Below are 16,135 nucleotides of genomic sequence, written 5' to 3'. Positions count from 1 at the left end.
TAATACATTTTTTCTTATTTCTAACTGTAAAGTGTTATTTTATCATTTTTAAACGAAAATTATGCAATTGTGGTAAATGGTCCAAGGGTGGACGCCTTGCCCCAAGCCAATGGGCCCATTGCCCCAAAGGGGGGGCAATCGGCCCATTTTGACACTTTTTACAAAATAGTGTTTCATTAAAAATTGAATAACGCCATAGGCGCCTAATTCACATCATACATTCCTCATTAGTTGCACCTTTAAACAAAACAAAGAACCACCTCGTATCAGTTAAAACTTAATAAAAAATTTAGTTTAAAAAAAGTGGGGGGCGCGCTGCCCCATGTTGCCCTATTTGTCTATCCGGGCCATTACCGAAATTTACGACACACTGCGTTCAGGTATTTAGTCACGAACGCTACAATCTTCTGCATTCAAAAAATAACGTCTCAAATTTGCGATCCATTGAGTTTAGTTTATAAAGTCTACTGAAAAAATCCAAAATCTGATCGCTGTCAATGCTAAATCCTTTATAATGAAGTTTCACTTCATTATAAACCATTTGGTATCCGTGGTTATGGTTACTGGTTATATACCATTTGGTATCCATTCATTAATTTCAAATTTGAAAAGGACAAAAATTTAGTAGAGAGTGTTCAAAGACGCGCAACAAGGATAGTTCCGGGCTTGAAAGGCAAGTCCTATGAGGAAAGATTAAAGATTATGAAGCTTCCAAGCCTCCATTATCGACGTCTGCGTGGGGACCTCATTGAAGTATACAAATATACTCATGGCTTATACAAGGTGTCAGAAGGATTACTAGAATTTGAAACAAGAACCAACACCAGGGGCCACGGCTATAAACTAAAAAAACAGCGTTGGAACACATCCATGCGACAACATTTCTTCTCGCTTCGAGTCACCGACATGTGGAACAGCCTCCCTGATAGCATCGTTGAAGCTCCAAGTATGAACATCTTCAAAAACAGACTAGACGAAGCTATGCAGGAGCATATGTTCAGTCTTAAAATGCCTAGCAAATTACGGAGCAGGCAATAAGTCCAGCAGCTATCTCAATCAATCGTCAGTTATGGAAAGATCGGGTTCCAAAGACCGGATCCCTTGTGAATCAAGTCACGAAAAGTTCAAGAATCGGCAACAGGCCATGGGCCTATGTCTTCAACGCCGACACTTCTATTCTATTCTATTCTATTATAAACCAGCAACCATTTTAGTATCCGTGTTAGCGGACGGTATCCTGGATTCGACTATCCGGCAACGACAACGGTCTCGCCGTTGCATTTGAATCACGGCGCATGTTTAGTACTGGTGAGAAATGATTTTATTTTGTTTTCAAGTAATGCAAAAAGTGGCTAGGTTTTTCTAAGCTTCACACGAAGTTTAGGTCAGTATCTTTTAGGACAAATTGTTCTTATTTGATGATGACATTAATGACGGCCGTGTGACTTTCGATACCCGAATAATGCTCCCTGATGACGTGTTTTCCATTCAGTTTAAGTTAAAAAGTTTACTCTGTGAACTTGCCATCCTGCTTTCCTTAACTAAGTCACGCGGTGAATCCAATTTTTTTTTTAATTTTGAGTTGGGCAAACCCCCCAAAATTTGTGTCGTTTTAAACTTGAGTAGCGAAGTTTGTGCCGTTATTAGTTATCGCGGTATGGGTGTCAGCGTTCATTAGACCTAATATATGGCCTGCTACAAATTCTAGAGATTACAGAATTCTTATAGCTCAATGGGTTTTCGAACCCGCGGCTCACTGTTTCAATCTTGCTACATTCAGGCACCTGGCCATTTCGCCGATTTTAATACGATCTGTGACATCGCCGGGGTTGAACCGGCAACTTTACCCAAATAGCGATACAATTTTTGTCCTTGCGTGGGTCATCCTAAGTTTAGCACGAAAAAAGCAAGTTGTAGTGCTAAGTGCATTGAATCTTTTATTTTTGGACCATATTATCCGTTAAATTTTCTGAGTGTTCTCTGAGGTCTAGAGGTCTTCGACCTGTCGCAATCTTGGCCGGCCCCAAGTTTTTGGCAGTAAATAAAGTGCGGCTCGAAAGTGCTGAGGATGCTGCCACAGAAGTTCTTAATGTTGCAGCGCCTGATATAGTGACTTCGGGTTCTTTGCTTCTGTGATTCTATTTAAGCGATATTTCGTTCAACAATTGCCTTCTGCGAGATTTATTTTGATCAGTTATACTTGCATCTTTCGAAGAATTTTCTTATTTATCACAGATATAAAATTGACAATTGCTCAGCCCGGTATCAACATCAAATTACACTATACGTAAGTGATTATCTTTTAAATTATATACAAATTTTAGGTATTCTTGCATACTTTATCGCGAAAGCTGTGCAAATTAAGATACCGAGGCTCAACCCCGAGGATGCAGCTCCCAGAGACGATGGCTGTTGCGCTGGATGCGGTGGTCGTGCAGGCAGATTCTCCCCAAGCCACCATTAAAATGCAGGTTTGAAACTTTTAAATTCAGATATATGAACTACATTCAGCATTAAATAGGATTAAAATATTGCAGAAAGGTGCTCAGCTTATTAGAATTAGTCCTTTACGTGAAAAAACGGAGTCTATTTGTATTAGTTTAAACTGCGATGAACTGCCGCTTAATTATAAACACAGTGAAAGCAGGTTTGCCCGTGCGGGCAACCTGATCCAACCTGCCACAAGAATGAACATAGGATAATAATGTAAGTGTTCACAGTGAAAACCTGTACGAATAGGCCAGCGCCAGGCCTATTATTTCAATTTTAGGCGCCAGCCTAAGCAGGTAACCAGCACGCTGGCAACCTGCTTTCACTGTGCATGGGTACCCTAAGGCAGGGATACCTTAACCCTGATTGGGTCCTTATAAGCGGAGTCTATTATGGAGCCTCAGCCCTGATTGAATCCATATAAATCGAGTCAAATGTAACTTTTTCACTCCCATTTGTCTCACATACTTATGGTCGAATGCTAAATTACAGGCTTAGGACGATCTCCCTCTTCTTCTGCAACGTCTTTGACTAAAATTTCATTCGCAGTCACATCTTCCTGTACATTTCGAAAAGTTATCAGTATCTGTTATCGTACTTGGTCTATGTCAAAAGCTGGTCAGATTGGCCGAGGCTGCGTTCCTCTTGAGCCTTTCATTTGAATGTCTGGTCGCCAATCTTGTCCACTGAAGGCCATAGCTGGAATCCTGAGCCAATTTTCATTATTGGGAAAATGTGGCACCGGATGGAATTCGTGGAATGCAAGCGATTGCGCATAGTGGAAAGGTTGGAATGAGATGGCAAAATCTTTGTATTTACTGAACTCGACCAAGTGTAACTCAGTCTTTTGAATTAATTTTTCCGATCTGCAATGTCCCAATTGTCAAGTGTGAAGTTTTTGGCTATTCATATTTGGTTTGAGTAAGTGAAACCAATTAAATACGTAGCTGCCTTTGTTCAGTGTCGTGAGATTTCGCTTTCTCGTCCTAATTCGTAAATTACTAAGATGTCTAAGAAGTACAACAACAAAGTGGCTGCTATTTGCTTCGATATTGGTTTAACATTATTAACTCCGTTTAATATTCAAACATTTTGTCCCATAACAATTATAGCAATCCCTAACTATTTCTACCTTTACCAATTATCAGCGGCTTAGCTTCATCGCGTTTTCAACGATATTTATGAGAATATTTAATAATATTATTATTCGCGGATATTTACTGAATAAGTCTGATATAAAACAGCCTGTGGAACTCGGTCGGCGGTAGGAGTGTGAGGAGTTTTGTAAACGCTTAAATCAATGAAAATTTATTAAAAAATTCATTATAATTATCTATATCTTAGTACTTAGTACTATCAGTCGATCAATTCCTCGTCGTGGAATTTCCTCCTACAGCGGCCGAGGTCAGAAACGTGACACCCGGGGTAGGCGAGGGATTACTGTATCTAACAATCCCTGGATTTTTTAAAGTAATATCCGTAGTGAAGGTCTGCAAGCCAAGAACACCAGACGTCCACGTTTCGTATGTCTGTGAACGGCTGCGTGAGGAGCATATGTTCGTGACTCGCGACTGCCTGACCTGCAAGACGACAAAATGTGACACTGTTTACGCGTGCTGCCTGGGTCACATTCTATCATGCCATTCCTATAGCTTAATGTGCCTCTTTGCACACATGGTATACTCGTGTCGCTAGACTGCCGCGACACAGGTTGCCACGATTATGACGCTTGTGTCGCCAGGCTGCAGCGTTTATGACACTTGTGTCGCCAGGCTGCCGCGTTTATGACACTTGTGTCGCCAGGCTGCAGCGTTTATGACACTTGTGTCGCCAGGCTGCCTAGTTTATGACACTTGTGACGCCAGGCTGCCTGCCACTAACCCTGCTTTCCCCATACCATGCAGATGCGCTCGCTACTGCTGCTGTGCTCCTTGGTACATCCATCGGATGTCTTCTTCAGATCCTGCAGATGGGAAATTCGCAAGATGCTGGTGGGGCAAGAGGCCATCCAACTCCTCGTAGCCATAGAGAAGATTTGCAAAATTCTGCACACGACGTTTCGAGAGACGTACAAAGGTTACCGACCTGGTGACGTAAATCTGTTTGAGCAGGTGCATTATATACGCCAAGGTCTGATGTTCATAACCATCGAATACTACACGCCTAATAAATTCAACGTCGCGTGCGAGGCTGAGAGAAGATATCTGAAAATTTTAGAAGTAAGACTCGCGGTTTGTCTTGCGAAACTCAAATACATCGCAAAGTCTATAATCTTAAATCGGGAAAAAGTTGCACATGATCCTGCTGAAGCTCCGTTACCACACGCCATGAGGACGGCCATATTAGATTATAACCGATCTCCTCCGCAGAAGTTTTTAATTCGCGAACACAACTCCAGCGTCCCTCTCCCAGAATGTATGCACAGCATATTCCAAGCACACGAAACGGCCGATGAATTTTTTAGCGCCCAGGGCGGACACGTGTGCAACTTCTGCCTGGACAGCGATTTCCTGAAACGCGAGGACTACAATTTCGTCTTCGTGTGCCACTGCCCGCATCTGTACTGCCCACGGTGCTTCAGGTTCCTCAAACGGAGTTTAGACTTGTGAGTTTATACTTTAGTTAAATTATTAGTTGAGAGTAAAACTGAATATTATTCAACCAGAAGTGATCTTCAGCAGAACCCCATTATATGCCTGTCATTTTTTCTGAATTTTATTATAAATGAAGTTTATATAGGTAAGACTTGTAATAATTAAAAGAGATTAGGCCTCATGGATTGAAAGATTATAATAAATGAAGTTTAAACTAGCTAGGCTACCAGAGACTAAAGATATTAATCTACCAGTGACTATAAAAAATACTCCGTCAAAATTAAATAACTTGAGAATAATTTGATTTTTCCCGTTTCGTTTAGATTACAATCAGGAAGCCTGGATATAAAAATAAAAAATTCGTAAAATCATCTATGAAAGATAGTTTTATAGCAACTCGATTCCTTTTCATCAGCTTTCTCGCTCCAAAATTTGTAGACGTTGAAAAGAAGCGCGGGAGCGAATGTGAGCTTCGCATTTGCCGTCTCGTATCTCAGATCCGACGCGTTTGCTGACTCGCCACAAATGGCGAACTGCGAAGACCCAGAGCGGAGCAGGCTACTTAAAATGAAGCATTGAGAGAAATTCGTTTAATTTCAGGATGTTATTCAGGATGTTTCGAAAAATTCAGTAATGATGCGGCGCAAATATTTATTAAAATTATTGTTTGAGTCGATTGAGTGGCATTCAAGCCTCTTGTTTCAGAAGACGAAAATCCAATTATGTCATCAAAATTTGTGTTACGTGACGTAGGTAACGGCAACCAACTATCACTGTATTAATTGCCCAAAAATCAACCAACAATTGAGCATTTTCAAATACTAGACTTAATGTTACTTAAATAACGAATGAAGCATAACAAACCATCTGTCAGGCGCCTGGCGGTATTATTTTCTTCTACATTCATGTTAAATTTTCCCTTGACTAAGCCTACTAATTTTGCCTACGGTAAATTGCGCTCGAAATGAAATATCGTGAGAAAATTGATTGTTTGCAGCAAGGTTCTATGCTTTCAATAATGAGATATTTTTAACTTGCAGACGTTGCACAGTGGCGTCGTGCCGGATGCCTTTCGTGCACTACAGCGACAGGCGTTCGTTCGAGACATTCAAGGCGCTCAGTCGGGCGACTCCTGGAACGGTCGTCATTAACAGCTTGAATAGTGTACCTCTTGAACGTTCACCTTCAACTGCATAAATAATTTAAATCGTGAACGTTCAGCATTAACTGCATGAATGATGAATAATCTCGGTGTTGAGCAATTAAGATCAGTGCAGTCCCTCAGCAAGCGGCGTCGTAGGTCACTGGCATTGATGAAAACATTCATTGGATCTTTTCTAGTATTTGGTTCCGTAAGAAAAAAAACATGCGAGCCTCGGTCTCCCTGGATTACAAATAACGAAATACTGAATATTTTTTTAAGACATTGGCAGTTAAACTGAAAAAGCAGTAGAGTTATTGATATTATTTACTACATTTGTACATTTGACGAAGTGTGAACTCTTGAAAAAATTAAATTAAAATAGAGACAAGCTTCTGACTCAATCAGAAGCTTTTTCAACATTTTATAACATTGACCTACCTTGTGTTTTTTGCGGGTAGTTTGTTTTTTACCTTCCTGCAATTTATATGTTTTTTTCTAAATATAAGTAAATTAATTAGTATTTTAATCCCTATTAATAAAAGAAAGTTCTGAATGAACGCGTCTTCCTCTCGATGTCCAAGCCCCTGACGATGCCAACTGGTGAGTGAGGCGGCTACTGAAAAAATGTGGAAAGAAAGACCCCAAATCTTTGAGTTTGTATAAAAAATTGCGTTAGTAACCTTGTGAGCCAATCAACGTCAGCTTTTACAGCAAAACTCTTCGATGACAGTCGAAATCTCGGCCGCTATGTGTGCTTGAGCGAGTATAGATAATACAGCCCTTGTATTCAAACTAAGGGCAGTTAGGTGCTTAAGTTTGTTCATCAACTAAAAGCAATACCGTTGCAAGTGCATTGATGACGTGTTATCATTGGCCGATGACTTTTATTGTTCAGAGAAGATACTTCCTCGATCAGCGAAGACTAAAATGTCTTCCAGATAATTTCGCGACAGCTATTCACTCCATTCAACAGCGGGCAAAAATGCTAGAAAAACTGGACGATTTTCTATTTAAACCAAGTGATAAGACGAGTTTCGTAACATTAATGTAAAATCGTGCAATCGTTCAAGTATTTCAACGAGACCACATTCATTTTTCATTGATGACTCTTCAATTCGGATAAAACGAAGATCCAATGTAAAATCAAATACAATGAAACCAAATCGTTTCTTTCTCGACTAAAATTTAATTTGGTTAAGAGGTGGCACTGGCAACCTTGAACTAGTCTGTGATGTAACTCCGGTACCAATTGCAGTACCTAAATCGGGACTTCCATGGAAACATAAACCACATCAATGAATGAATCAAGCGCTTGGTAGACGACTAAGGGTACGCACACAGTGAAAGCAGATTTGCCCGCGCGGGCAACCTGCTCCAACCTGCCACAAGAATGAACATAGGATAATAATGTAAGTGTTCACAGTGAAAACCTGTACGAATAGGCTTCTTTATTCTATGGTTTCAGGCGCCAACCTGAGCAGGTAACCAGCACGCTGGCAACCTGCTTTCACTGTGTGCGTACCCTAATGCACGACTCATGTGAAGTGCCGGCCGACGAGCGTAACAACAAAGAATCTGAGAGTAACAATGAAAGTTATAATCTTTAAGAGGAAAAATTTATTCACCACCGCATCTCCAATGTAATGAAGATAGCAGCAAGTTGAAATTTTTTTACTGCAATAATTATCAAGCGAGCTAAAATAAAACACCAAAAAATCCGTTTGATATATTATGAAACTTACTTTTGGGGATACGTAAAAAAATTGAAATGATAACAAGAAAATAATTCAGGAGTTATTGTATCTTTGTTTCCATATGATGCCTCAAGTTGTGCAATTCACTCAATTACGGAATGATTGGTAAGTAACATCCATGACAACATGAACTACAAACCAACAAGTTGTCATCGAGGATGCAAATTTAGGCAAAATAAATTGAAGAAATTTTTTCGACCTACTAATTGCTTCCGTTTCTACAACGCCGCAGCGAAAACGTTGATACGCATTCATTTCTGAAGTAACTTTTGAATTAGTTGCCGAAAATGTAGAAAGAAATGCCCAAGTGACAATCTAATAGTGTAGAACGAAGCTGGTCTGAAGAGGCATAGTCTAGCAGACAATTTAATGGTGTGTGGTCTAGCAGGCAATTTAATGGTGGGGGTTGAAGCTGGTCTGCACAGCCTTGTACGTGGTGGAGACCCCAGCAGGACCGCTCCTGACGGTGGCCGTCTTGGCCGTGGTCACGGACGCATTGCCAGGGCCGTAGGACGTGCGGACTTGGGTGCTGGACTTGACTGCGCCGCCGCCGTGGCATTTGACGGCGCCACTTGAAGACCGCGCCACCTGGCCGCCACCACCTTTACCGCCACCACCACCGCCGCCTTTGCCACCGCCGCCTGGCATCCCTGAACCACGAAATCGAGTTCAGAATAGCGTAATTCAATGAAAAATACCTGGAATAATTGCATAATCAACTTAATTTTTATGTAGTGATTATTTACCAGGTTTACTGCCTTATTTTTCTTTATAATAAACACGATATTGACTTATCAATCAATCACTACGCATTAAAACTGTGTTTTCCATCTGATATTAAAAAAAATTCTAATAAGTTTATTAAAGCATAAATACAACTTACAACAAAACCCTTCTAAAGTAAGGATTATCTTCTCGTGTCTATTGTTTCCCTATTCAGAAGTCTTCCATGAAAAAAATTGCTGTATCCGCGAGAACGGTGAAGATTTGAATATCGTGTATAAGTACTTGTTTAATCAGTCTGCTTAAAACGCAAGTCAACAAGGAGATTGAAAGCAAAGAAAACGCCAAGTAAATTCACCATATCGACATTGAAAACTGTGTTCCGTGAGGGCTTGTTTTCGATTTAAGGTTGATTTGTCTTTCATTTGTCAATTTTATGTATTAATATATGACTTTGGATTTTGAATTATAATGATTGTTTTCATTTTCTAGCTTGTCAACTGAATTTACTTGGCGTTTTCTTTGCTTTTAAATTCCTTGAATATCGTGTTAATATAGATCGTCTATTACCTATATTATTCTATCGACGCATTATGGTTAACTTCTATATATAAAATAACTGCAGATAGAAACAAATTTAGCGGAATATTTTCTTAAGCTTTAATAAAGCCAAACGACAAGCTATGTTGGTCTACATTACTTTGTAATTCAAGCACAAATATTTACATTCAAGCTCCTTACCTGCTTATATAACGGTTATTGTTAATAAGTAGTCACCAAAGAACGTCGTCTGCTAAGGCCTGGGAATCTGGAAAATTCAAACATTAATAAATATTTTTCGTACGTAACTAAAAAACAGAGAATGAAACTACCACTATCCATTAAGCATCTCATTGCGTACTAAAAACGCATCGAGGCATTCAAGATTAAAGGCAGTCGAGAGAAAGACAAATCTCGATATTATATGCACTAACCACCCCTGAAAAACGTATTAAATTGTCATAAAGATGATTTTCGCAGGAGTGACCACTAGAAAAATTCGATTCTAGTCGTTTAGAGTGAACATTTAATTCTAAACGCACGCAAAACTATCAAGTTATTGCCGATTCATCAATAAAACTATCAAGTTATAGCCGTAAGGATAACATAATTTACATCACAAACGCGATTATTCTGCAGTTTTTCAAGTACACGAGATTGAATTATCATTACACTCACCACGTGCTTGTCGTTGGACGAGTTGGCAGAGAATATCCTCTCGGCCCGCCCGTGGGCTGCTTATATACCTGCACTGGCTCGTCTGAACGAAGTTCAAAACGCGTTCAGTCTGCGTTTCGTCGATGAACGTTGTCCTTGATAGATCAATTGTCGATAAAAGCTGATGAATAATCGGTAACTACGATTCTTTTGTTTCTCGTGCTCCATAATGAAAACAATTTGGTACTCGTTGGCATTTTAATTGTTGTTGACAGTACTAACCAGAATGCTTTATCGACGTTCACACGCTTCAGGCATTGTTTTAAATCGGACTCAATGCACTCAGGGTTACTGGGTTCGCCAACTTCGCCGTATTCGAGTTATCCACGCCTAACTGAAAAATAATTAATAAAGTACCTAATAAATTGAATACATACAAACAAAAATATTTCTACAGAACGTTAATAATCATTATTTATCAGCTACTTTCGTGAGTATTTAAGAGCACTTGCCCTTATACCCAAACCTAATCCTTAGCTGTTTCACAGTATATGACCGTACAATATTATAAACATAATAGTCTAATAGATAACAAAGTGTTATCTATCACACGTCAGTGGATTCGAATTTATTGATTCCCTCATCATATGAGATATAAACTATTATAAGAAATGGGGTATTTGGACTATTGTAACAGTCACCGCAGTACTGTACATTTGTTTGCACAGTAATCGTTACGAACAGCCCATTTTTTTGGGTTATGTGTTCGGATGTGTTTCATTAGCCAATGACTGCAAATGTTCGAATAAATGATTCCGTTCATTATTCTAATATTTCCCACCTTATTCAACAAATCTATATGTTGAAGAAGATTTGAATATTTGTGTTTCGACGGATATATTTGTAATCAAAATGTATTATTTTCTACTATTTTGCATTCAACTGCCTCTTTCAAGTTACTGATGATGCTATCTTATGACTGATAATTTTGATTAATGGGTAGGTTTTATCGGAATTCTTGGACGAGTTGTCAGCCGTCAGCGCTGCAACTGCGATACTGTCAATGCTCAACGATTTCTCGCCAGCAATTTGCAATAGTAATGATCTAACGTGACTAGTATTTGGTTAGTATATATAAACGAAGGACTATTAAAGTGTGTTATAGGGAAGTGCTGGCAGCTAACATACATTATATACACGTACGCAGCTATGTGACACTTCAGAATGCATACTTCTTCGCGACACTTCCGATATGGGAAATTAATTGGATCTACTGTTAAGCTAGACAAGAAGAAATCAAGTGAATTCATATTAGTTCAGTTCTAAACCGCCATCTCTATGAGACAAACATAGGAAGGACGTAATCATAATACTGGATATATGTGTGTGATTGGCTATGAAATAAGTTAATTTGGTATAAAGATCTAGTTATGGTAAACTTGCTGGCATGAACGGGATGGGTTTGTGCTTTGTCCCTAGCGAGGAGTGTAACTACCGGGAACCGAAAAGGTAACAATAAAAAGTCTCATCCTAAAAAGGAAAAATTTATTCACCGAATCACGAAAGAAGTGAAGATATATAGTAGTGAAGAAACATATGACCTGCATTAGAGAAGAATTTTCTTCATATTAAAGATACGTAACTGTTTTAGCGGCTCAAAATGATGGAAAATGAACATAATTTCGTAGTGTTAGAACTATTTCATTTATATGAAGCCCCAAGTTGAACATTCAAATCTACGTTGGAATGCATGGCAAACATCTTCGAATAACATCAGCAGCAATGAAGTTATCACAATTCATTTCTATAGAAAATTTTCAGTAAGTTGCCGATCATATTAGTGATAAAACTGAATATTCAATCTACTGGTGAGAACTGGAGCACTGGTCTGCTCAGCCCTGTAAGAGGTGGAGACCACCGAAGAACTGCTCCTGATACGGTTGCCTTCTTCACCGTGGTCAGTTACGCTTTTCAAAGCCCGCCTTAGATGCGCCTGCTGGGAGTGCGGGTTTTGGCGGTCCCGTTCGAGGACCCTTCCATTTGATCACCTTCCTCACATTCACATTCACCACCTTAACCCTCTTTGTAGTGAAATCACCCAAACTTCTGTCGTTACCTGGCATACCTGAACCACGAGGTCGAGGTCAGAAAAGTGTACACATATTGTTTCGATGAGCGATATAAATGTTATTATACAATTATTTGATTTTAAATACGTGTATAATAATTATTCAACAGGTTTATAGCCTTATGTTCCGTGGATAAGCGCCAATCACGGAACACCACTACGCATCAAAAGTGAGCTATATATATATATATATAGTTTTTTGTATTTATATATACTTTTTTATATATATTCCGGGTAACGATGTTCATTAACGATGTATTGCACTTGACTTCTTGACGCATGGACTGAAAACTAAACAAAATTGAGCGTAGTATTTTTAATGCGTTACTACGACAAAACAAGCGATTTTAAACTCCGTAACTTCGTAATTCTATTACAATTATTTACGTATTGTACCACATACCTGCTGATGTAAAGGTTACTTTGATAATACCAAAAAAAGGGGTACGGTTGGGGCTCTGGAAATCTGGAAAATTAATTCATAAATCATTATTAAATGCATTCAGTATGAAAACGTGATAGTTGAACTTCTCATTGCCAACTAAAAACAGTTCAAGGCATTTATGCATGAATAGGGAAAGTCGCTATAGTAGGGCAAATCTCAATAATGTACTGTGCGTCGTGACACACTAGAGTCTATACGTTCAAAAACAGTTAAGAGATCGTAAGTTCATCAGCCAATCATTGACGGCCTTTCAAGCAAAATCCACCAATAATAGACAAGAAAATAGTGCGTAAGTACTTACGTTCTCTTAGCGAGTTTTAAAAGTATGGCCCCTGACCCAATTTGGCCACTCAAAGTGACATATCATTGCTACGTGCTAAAAATGTGTCGTTATTTGGTCAATATGACTTATCGATTTTTTCGAATGATATGTTAAATTTGTTTTTATATATATTTATTTTTATCATAGGATTTGGCCATCATATTATCTCAAACGCAACAGACCTTTTACTTACAATAAAAATGCTACAATTTTTTTTCAATTTCAAAGCTAGTTACACGAGTGCTTCGTGCGTAACATACACAAGAGTCTAGAAAGAAATATTACTCCGGAAATTAACGCTTGCGCATTCTATTATTTTACTGGTGAACATAAAATTCTTAAAGCATGGAAAACTATTTCGTACCAATTACCTCGAAATCACAACATAACTTCACAACATGAGAGAATAAATTCAAAACATGAGATTATTTCAAGTAAAAATAATTAAAACATCAGAACATGCATTTAGCGTTAGCGCAACAATTACCGACAGAATTACTACGCAGTATTTCAAACACAAAGAACTAAATTATCTCAACACACATCCCACAAGTACAACATAAAAAGGAATTTCCAACACGAGCATTGCCTATTATTTCAAACTGAAATTATTAAACATCATAATACTCACCACAGGATTACCAGAGGACGACTGGATAGGCAATGTCCTAGCGTCCTGCGCTTGCACTTGTTTTATATACCCGCGCTCGCTCGTCTCAACGGCGTTCAGAACGCGTCCTGCCTTTGTTCCTGTGATGGACTTCCCCCAAGGTCGATCAAATTACCCCAAGGCCGATCAAATGTCGATGAAGTCTGATGTAAGTGCGCATTAGAGGCAATGCTCGTACTTTTTATATTGCTGCAGGGAAAAATTATGCAAAAAATTCTACTTGTTCGCCATTACTCAAATATGTGTTACTTGTTGGCATGGTTGACAATATTTTCCTCCTTGCATTGGCGACGGACACGTGGAACATGGTTTAACCATTATAATTATTTGTATAGTCATTTTCATTGTCATAGTCATTTTCATTGCCATCGTCATTTTCATTGCCATCGTCATTTTCATTGCCATCGTCATTTTCATTGCCATCGTCATTTTCATTGCCATCGTCATTTTCATTGTCATAGTCATTTTCATTGTTATAGTTATTTTCATTGCCATCGTCATTTTCATTGTCATAGTCATTTTCATTGTTATAGTTATTTTCATTGTCATAGTCAGTACCATAGTCTTTTTCATTGCCATTGTCATTTTCATTGTCATAGTCATTTTCATAGTCATAGACATTTTCATAGTCATTTTCATTGTCATAGTCATTTTCATTGTCAAAGGGATTTTCATCGTCATAGTAATTTTCATTTTTCATTGTCATAGTCATAGTCATTTTCATTGTAATAGTAATTTCCATTGTAATGGTCATTTTCATAGTCATAGTCAATTCCATTGTAATAATAATTTTCATAGTCATAGTCATTTTCATTGTAATCGTCATTTTAATTGTCATAGCATTTTCATTGTCACAGTCATTTTCATTTTTATAGTCATATTCATTGTCATAGTCCGCTTCATTGTCATAGCATTTTCGTTGTCATGGTTATTTTCATTTCTGTCTTTTTCATTGTTATAGCTATTTTCATTTGTCATTTTCATAGTCATTGTTATTTTCATAGTCATAGTAATTTTCATAGTCATTTTCATTTCATCTTCATAGTCATTTTCATTGTCATCGTCATTTTCATTGTCTTAGTCATTTACATTGTGATCGTCATTTTCATTTATTTTAAATAAAATCGCACGCAACCCATTCTGTATAATATGGTCTGTAATATACAAGTAATTTACGCCTTATTCAATGAATTATTATTACACTGACATATAATTACAAACACTTATATAATCCTATAGCGCGTTAATAACCATTGTCATTATTCATTACCTGCACTCGTGTGAGTTAGGAGCTTGCTCCCGCCCTAACATAATAACCCTAATATATCTCGCATTATAATAGTACAATTATACCAAAGTCTATCACCTATACGATTTTCTACATTCATAATTATGGATTGCCTAATGATAGAGAATTATTATAAAGGTATGGGGTATTCCGGATTGTGGTAGCAGTCTATTATGATAATAATTATAATAATAACGGTTTCAGCGTTTATTAGGCCGTAGGCCTGTCGCCGATTCTTTACATCGCAGAACATTCACAGCATTTTGCGGTCTCGAACTCGGAACTCACTGCTACAATTCTGCTTTGCTTAACCGCCCGGCCTCCTCGCCGATTCTGACCAGAAACTGGCGCCCGGGGCTGGGATCGAACCCGCACCTCTCTGCTCCAATCTTGGTACTCTGAACTGTAACCACTGGGTATGGCCGTATGGGGTATTATTAGTCTCGTTGCCTCGAGACAATTCCTCCTACATGCTCTCTCGTAACACACCCTTCTACGTGCTGCCTTGAGACAATCCTCCTACACGCTGCCTCGAGACATTTCCTCCTACACGCTGCCTTGAGACACTTCGTCCTACACGTTGCCTCGAGACACTTCCTCCTACACGCTCCCTCGTGAGCCACCTTTCCACACGCTGCCTTTGAGACACTTCCTTCTACACGCTGCCAGAAAGACCCATGCTGAAATTTTGACATATTATTTAACTTGAAATTCATAGAAAGCAAGGCTTTCAAAAATCAAATTGAATTTGCATTAATTTCGTGCTGCAAGCTCACCTGCTCGCAGTGCAAAAGGTTATTTAATGAAGTTGACATATATATTGAAAATTAGAACAAATTATATTAGGTAACCAGATAAAAAATTATCTCAATTTAACGATCCATAGTAACGTTGCTTCAGCGTCAATGCAATTGCCTTTCATGAGCCGCCATTTCTATTTTGGCGACTAAAAACTAACTATATATTTTAAACGAGCTTCAAGCACATGCTTCATTGAAGCACAGCAGATGGGTCGTTATCCAGCTTCGAATCGTATACATTTGAATCTCGATAGACTCAAGCCTAATAAGTCCAGCAGCTCAATCCAGCAGCAGCAGCATCAATCGTCAGTTATGGAAAGATCGGGTTCCAAAGGCCGGATCCCTGGTGAATCAAGTCACGAAAAGTACAAGAATCATGGAAAGATCGGGTTCCAAAGGCCGGATCCCTTGTGAATCAAGTCACGAAAAGTTCAAAAATCGGCAACAGGCCATGGGCCTATTTCTTCAACGCCGACACTTCTATTCTATTCTATAAGCCTGTGGCGCCATTGCGAAGTCAAGTTATCAATTTTCAAGCTGAGGAACAATTGTCGTGAGTCACCGGGAAAATAATCACATG

The 16,135-nt window shown here is 38.7% G+C and overlaps 1 protein-coding gene and 2 long non-coding RNA genes across 5 annotated transcripts; 1 reads left to right on the top strand and 2 right to left on the bottom strand.

Moving 5' to 3' along the window:
* The first annotated feature begins 1,315 nt into the window (after positions 1-1,315).
* LOC108675974 lies at positions 1,316-6,742 on the top strand. 3 transcript variants are annotated; one of them, XM_047881716.1, is made up of 3 exons: positions 1,316-1,384; positions 4,395-5,095; positions 6,125-6,742. In XM_047881716.1, the coding sequence occupies exons 2-3, from the start codon at positions 4,395-4,397 to the stop codon at positions 6,279-6,281; spliced, it is 858 nt and encodes a 285-aa protein (XP_047737672.1). In that variant the 5' UTR covers positions 1,316-1,384; the 3' UTR covers positions 6,282-6,742. The 3 variants fall into 3 exon arrangements, with proteins under 3 accessions (XP_047737672.1, XP_047737671.1, XP_018019518.1); XM_047881715.1 differs by lacking the exon at positions 1,316-1,384 and adding an exon at positions 2,153-2,287; XM_018164029.2 differs by lacking the exon at positions 1,316-1,384 and adding an exon at positions 2,153-2,471.
* A 1,620-nt stretch (positions 6,743-8,362) lies between these two features.
* On the bottom strand, positions 8,363-10,078 carry LOC108675973. Its single transcript, XR_001931153.2, has 3 exons — positions 9,924-10,078; positions 9,447-9,513; positions 8,363-8,632 (listed from the first exon to the last, which is right to left on the bottom strand). It is a non-coding gene; the product is annotated as an uncharacterized LOC108675973 (long non-coding RNA).
* Positions 10,079-11,432: 1,354 nt separating this feature from the next.
* Positions 11,433-13,510, bottom strand: LOC108675972. The gene is made up of 3 exons (XR_001931152.2): positions 13,429-13,510; positions 12,434-12,496; positions 11,433-12,027 (listed from the first exon to the last, which is right to left on the bottom strand). It is a non-coding gene; the product is annotated as an uncharacterized LOC108675972 (long non-coding RNA).
* Positions 13,511-16,135: the final 2,625 nt, after the last annotated feature.

The sequence above is a fragment of the Hyalella azteca genome, unplaced genomic scaffold (assembly GCF_000764305.2).
Source record: "Hyalella azteca isolate HAZT.00-mixed unplaced genomic scaffold, Hazt_2.0.2 contig8701, whole genome shotgun sequence".
NCBI lineage: Eukaryota > Metazoa > Arthropoda > Malacostraca > Amphipoda > Hyalellidae > Hyalella > Hyalella azteca.
This window is presented reverse-complemented; position numbering and strand designations above follow the sequence as displayed.

What these genes read in the sequence shown, in the direction of transcription:
- LOC108675974 (XM_018164029.2), top strand. Translation starts at nt 2,388, where the DNA reads ATGCAGCTCCCAGAGACGATGGCTGTTGCGCTGGATGCGGTGGTCGTG. An exon ending in AAGCCACCATTAAAATGCAG is followed by an intron (nt 2,472 to 4,394) that starts GTTTGAAACTTT and finishes CATACCATGCAG; the next exon opens with ATGCGCTCGCTACTGCTGCT. An exon ending in CTCAAACGGAGTTTAGACTT is followed by an intron (nt 5,096 to 6,124) that starts GTGAGTTTATAC and finishes TTTAACTTGCAG; the next exon opens with ACGTTGCACAGTGGCGTCGT.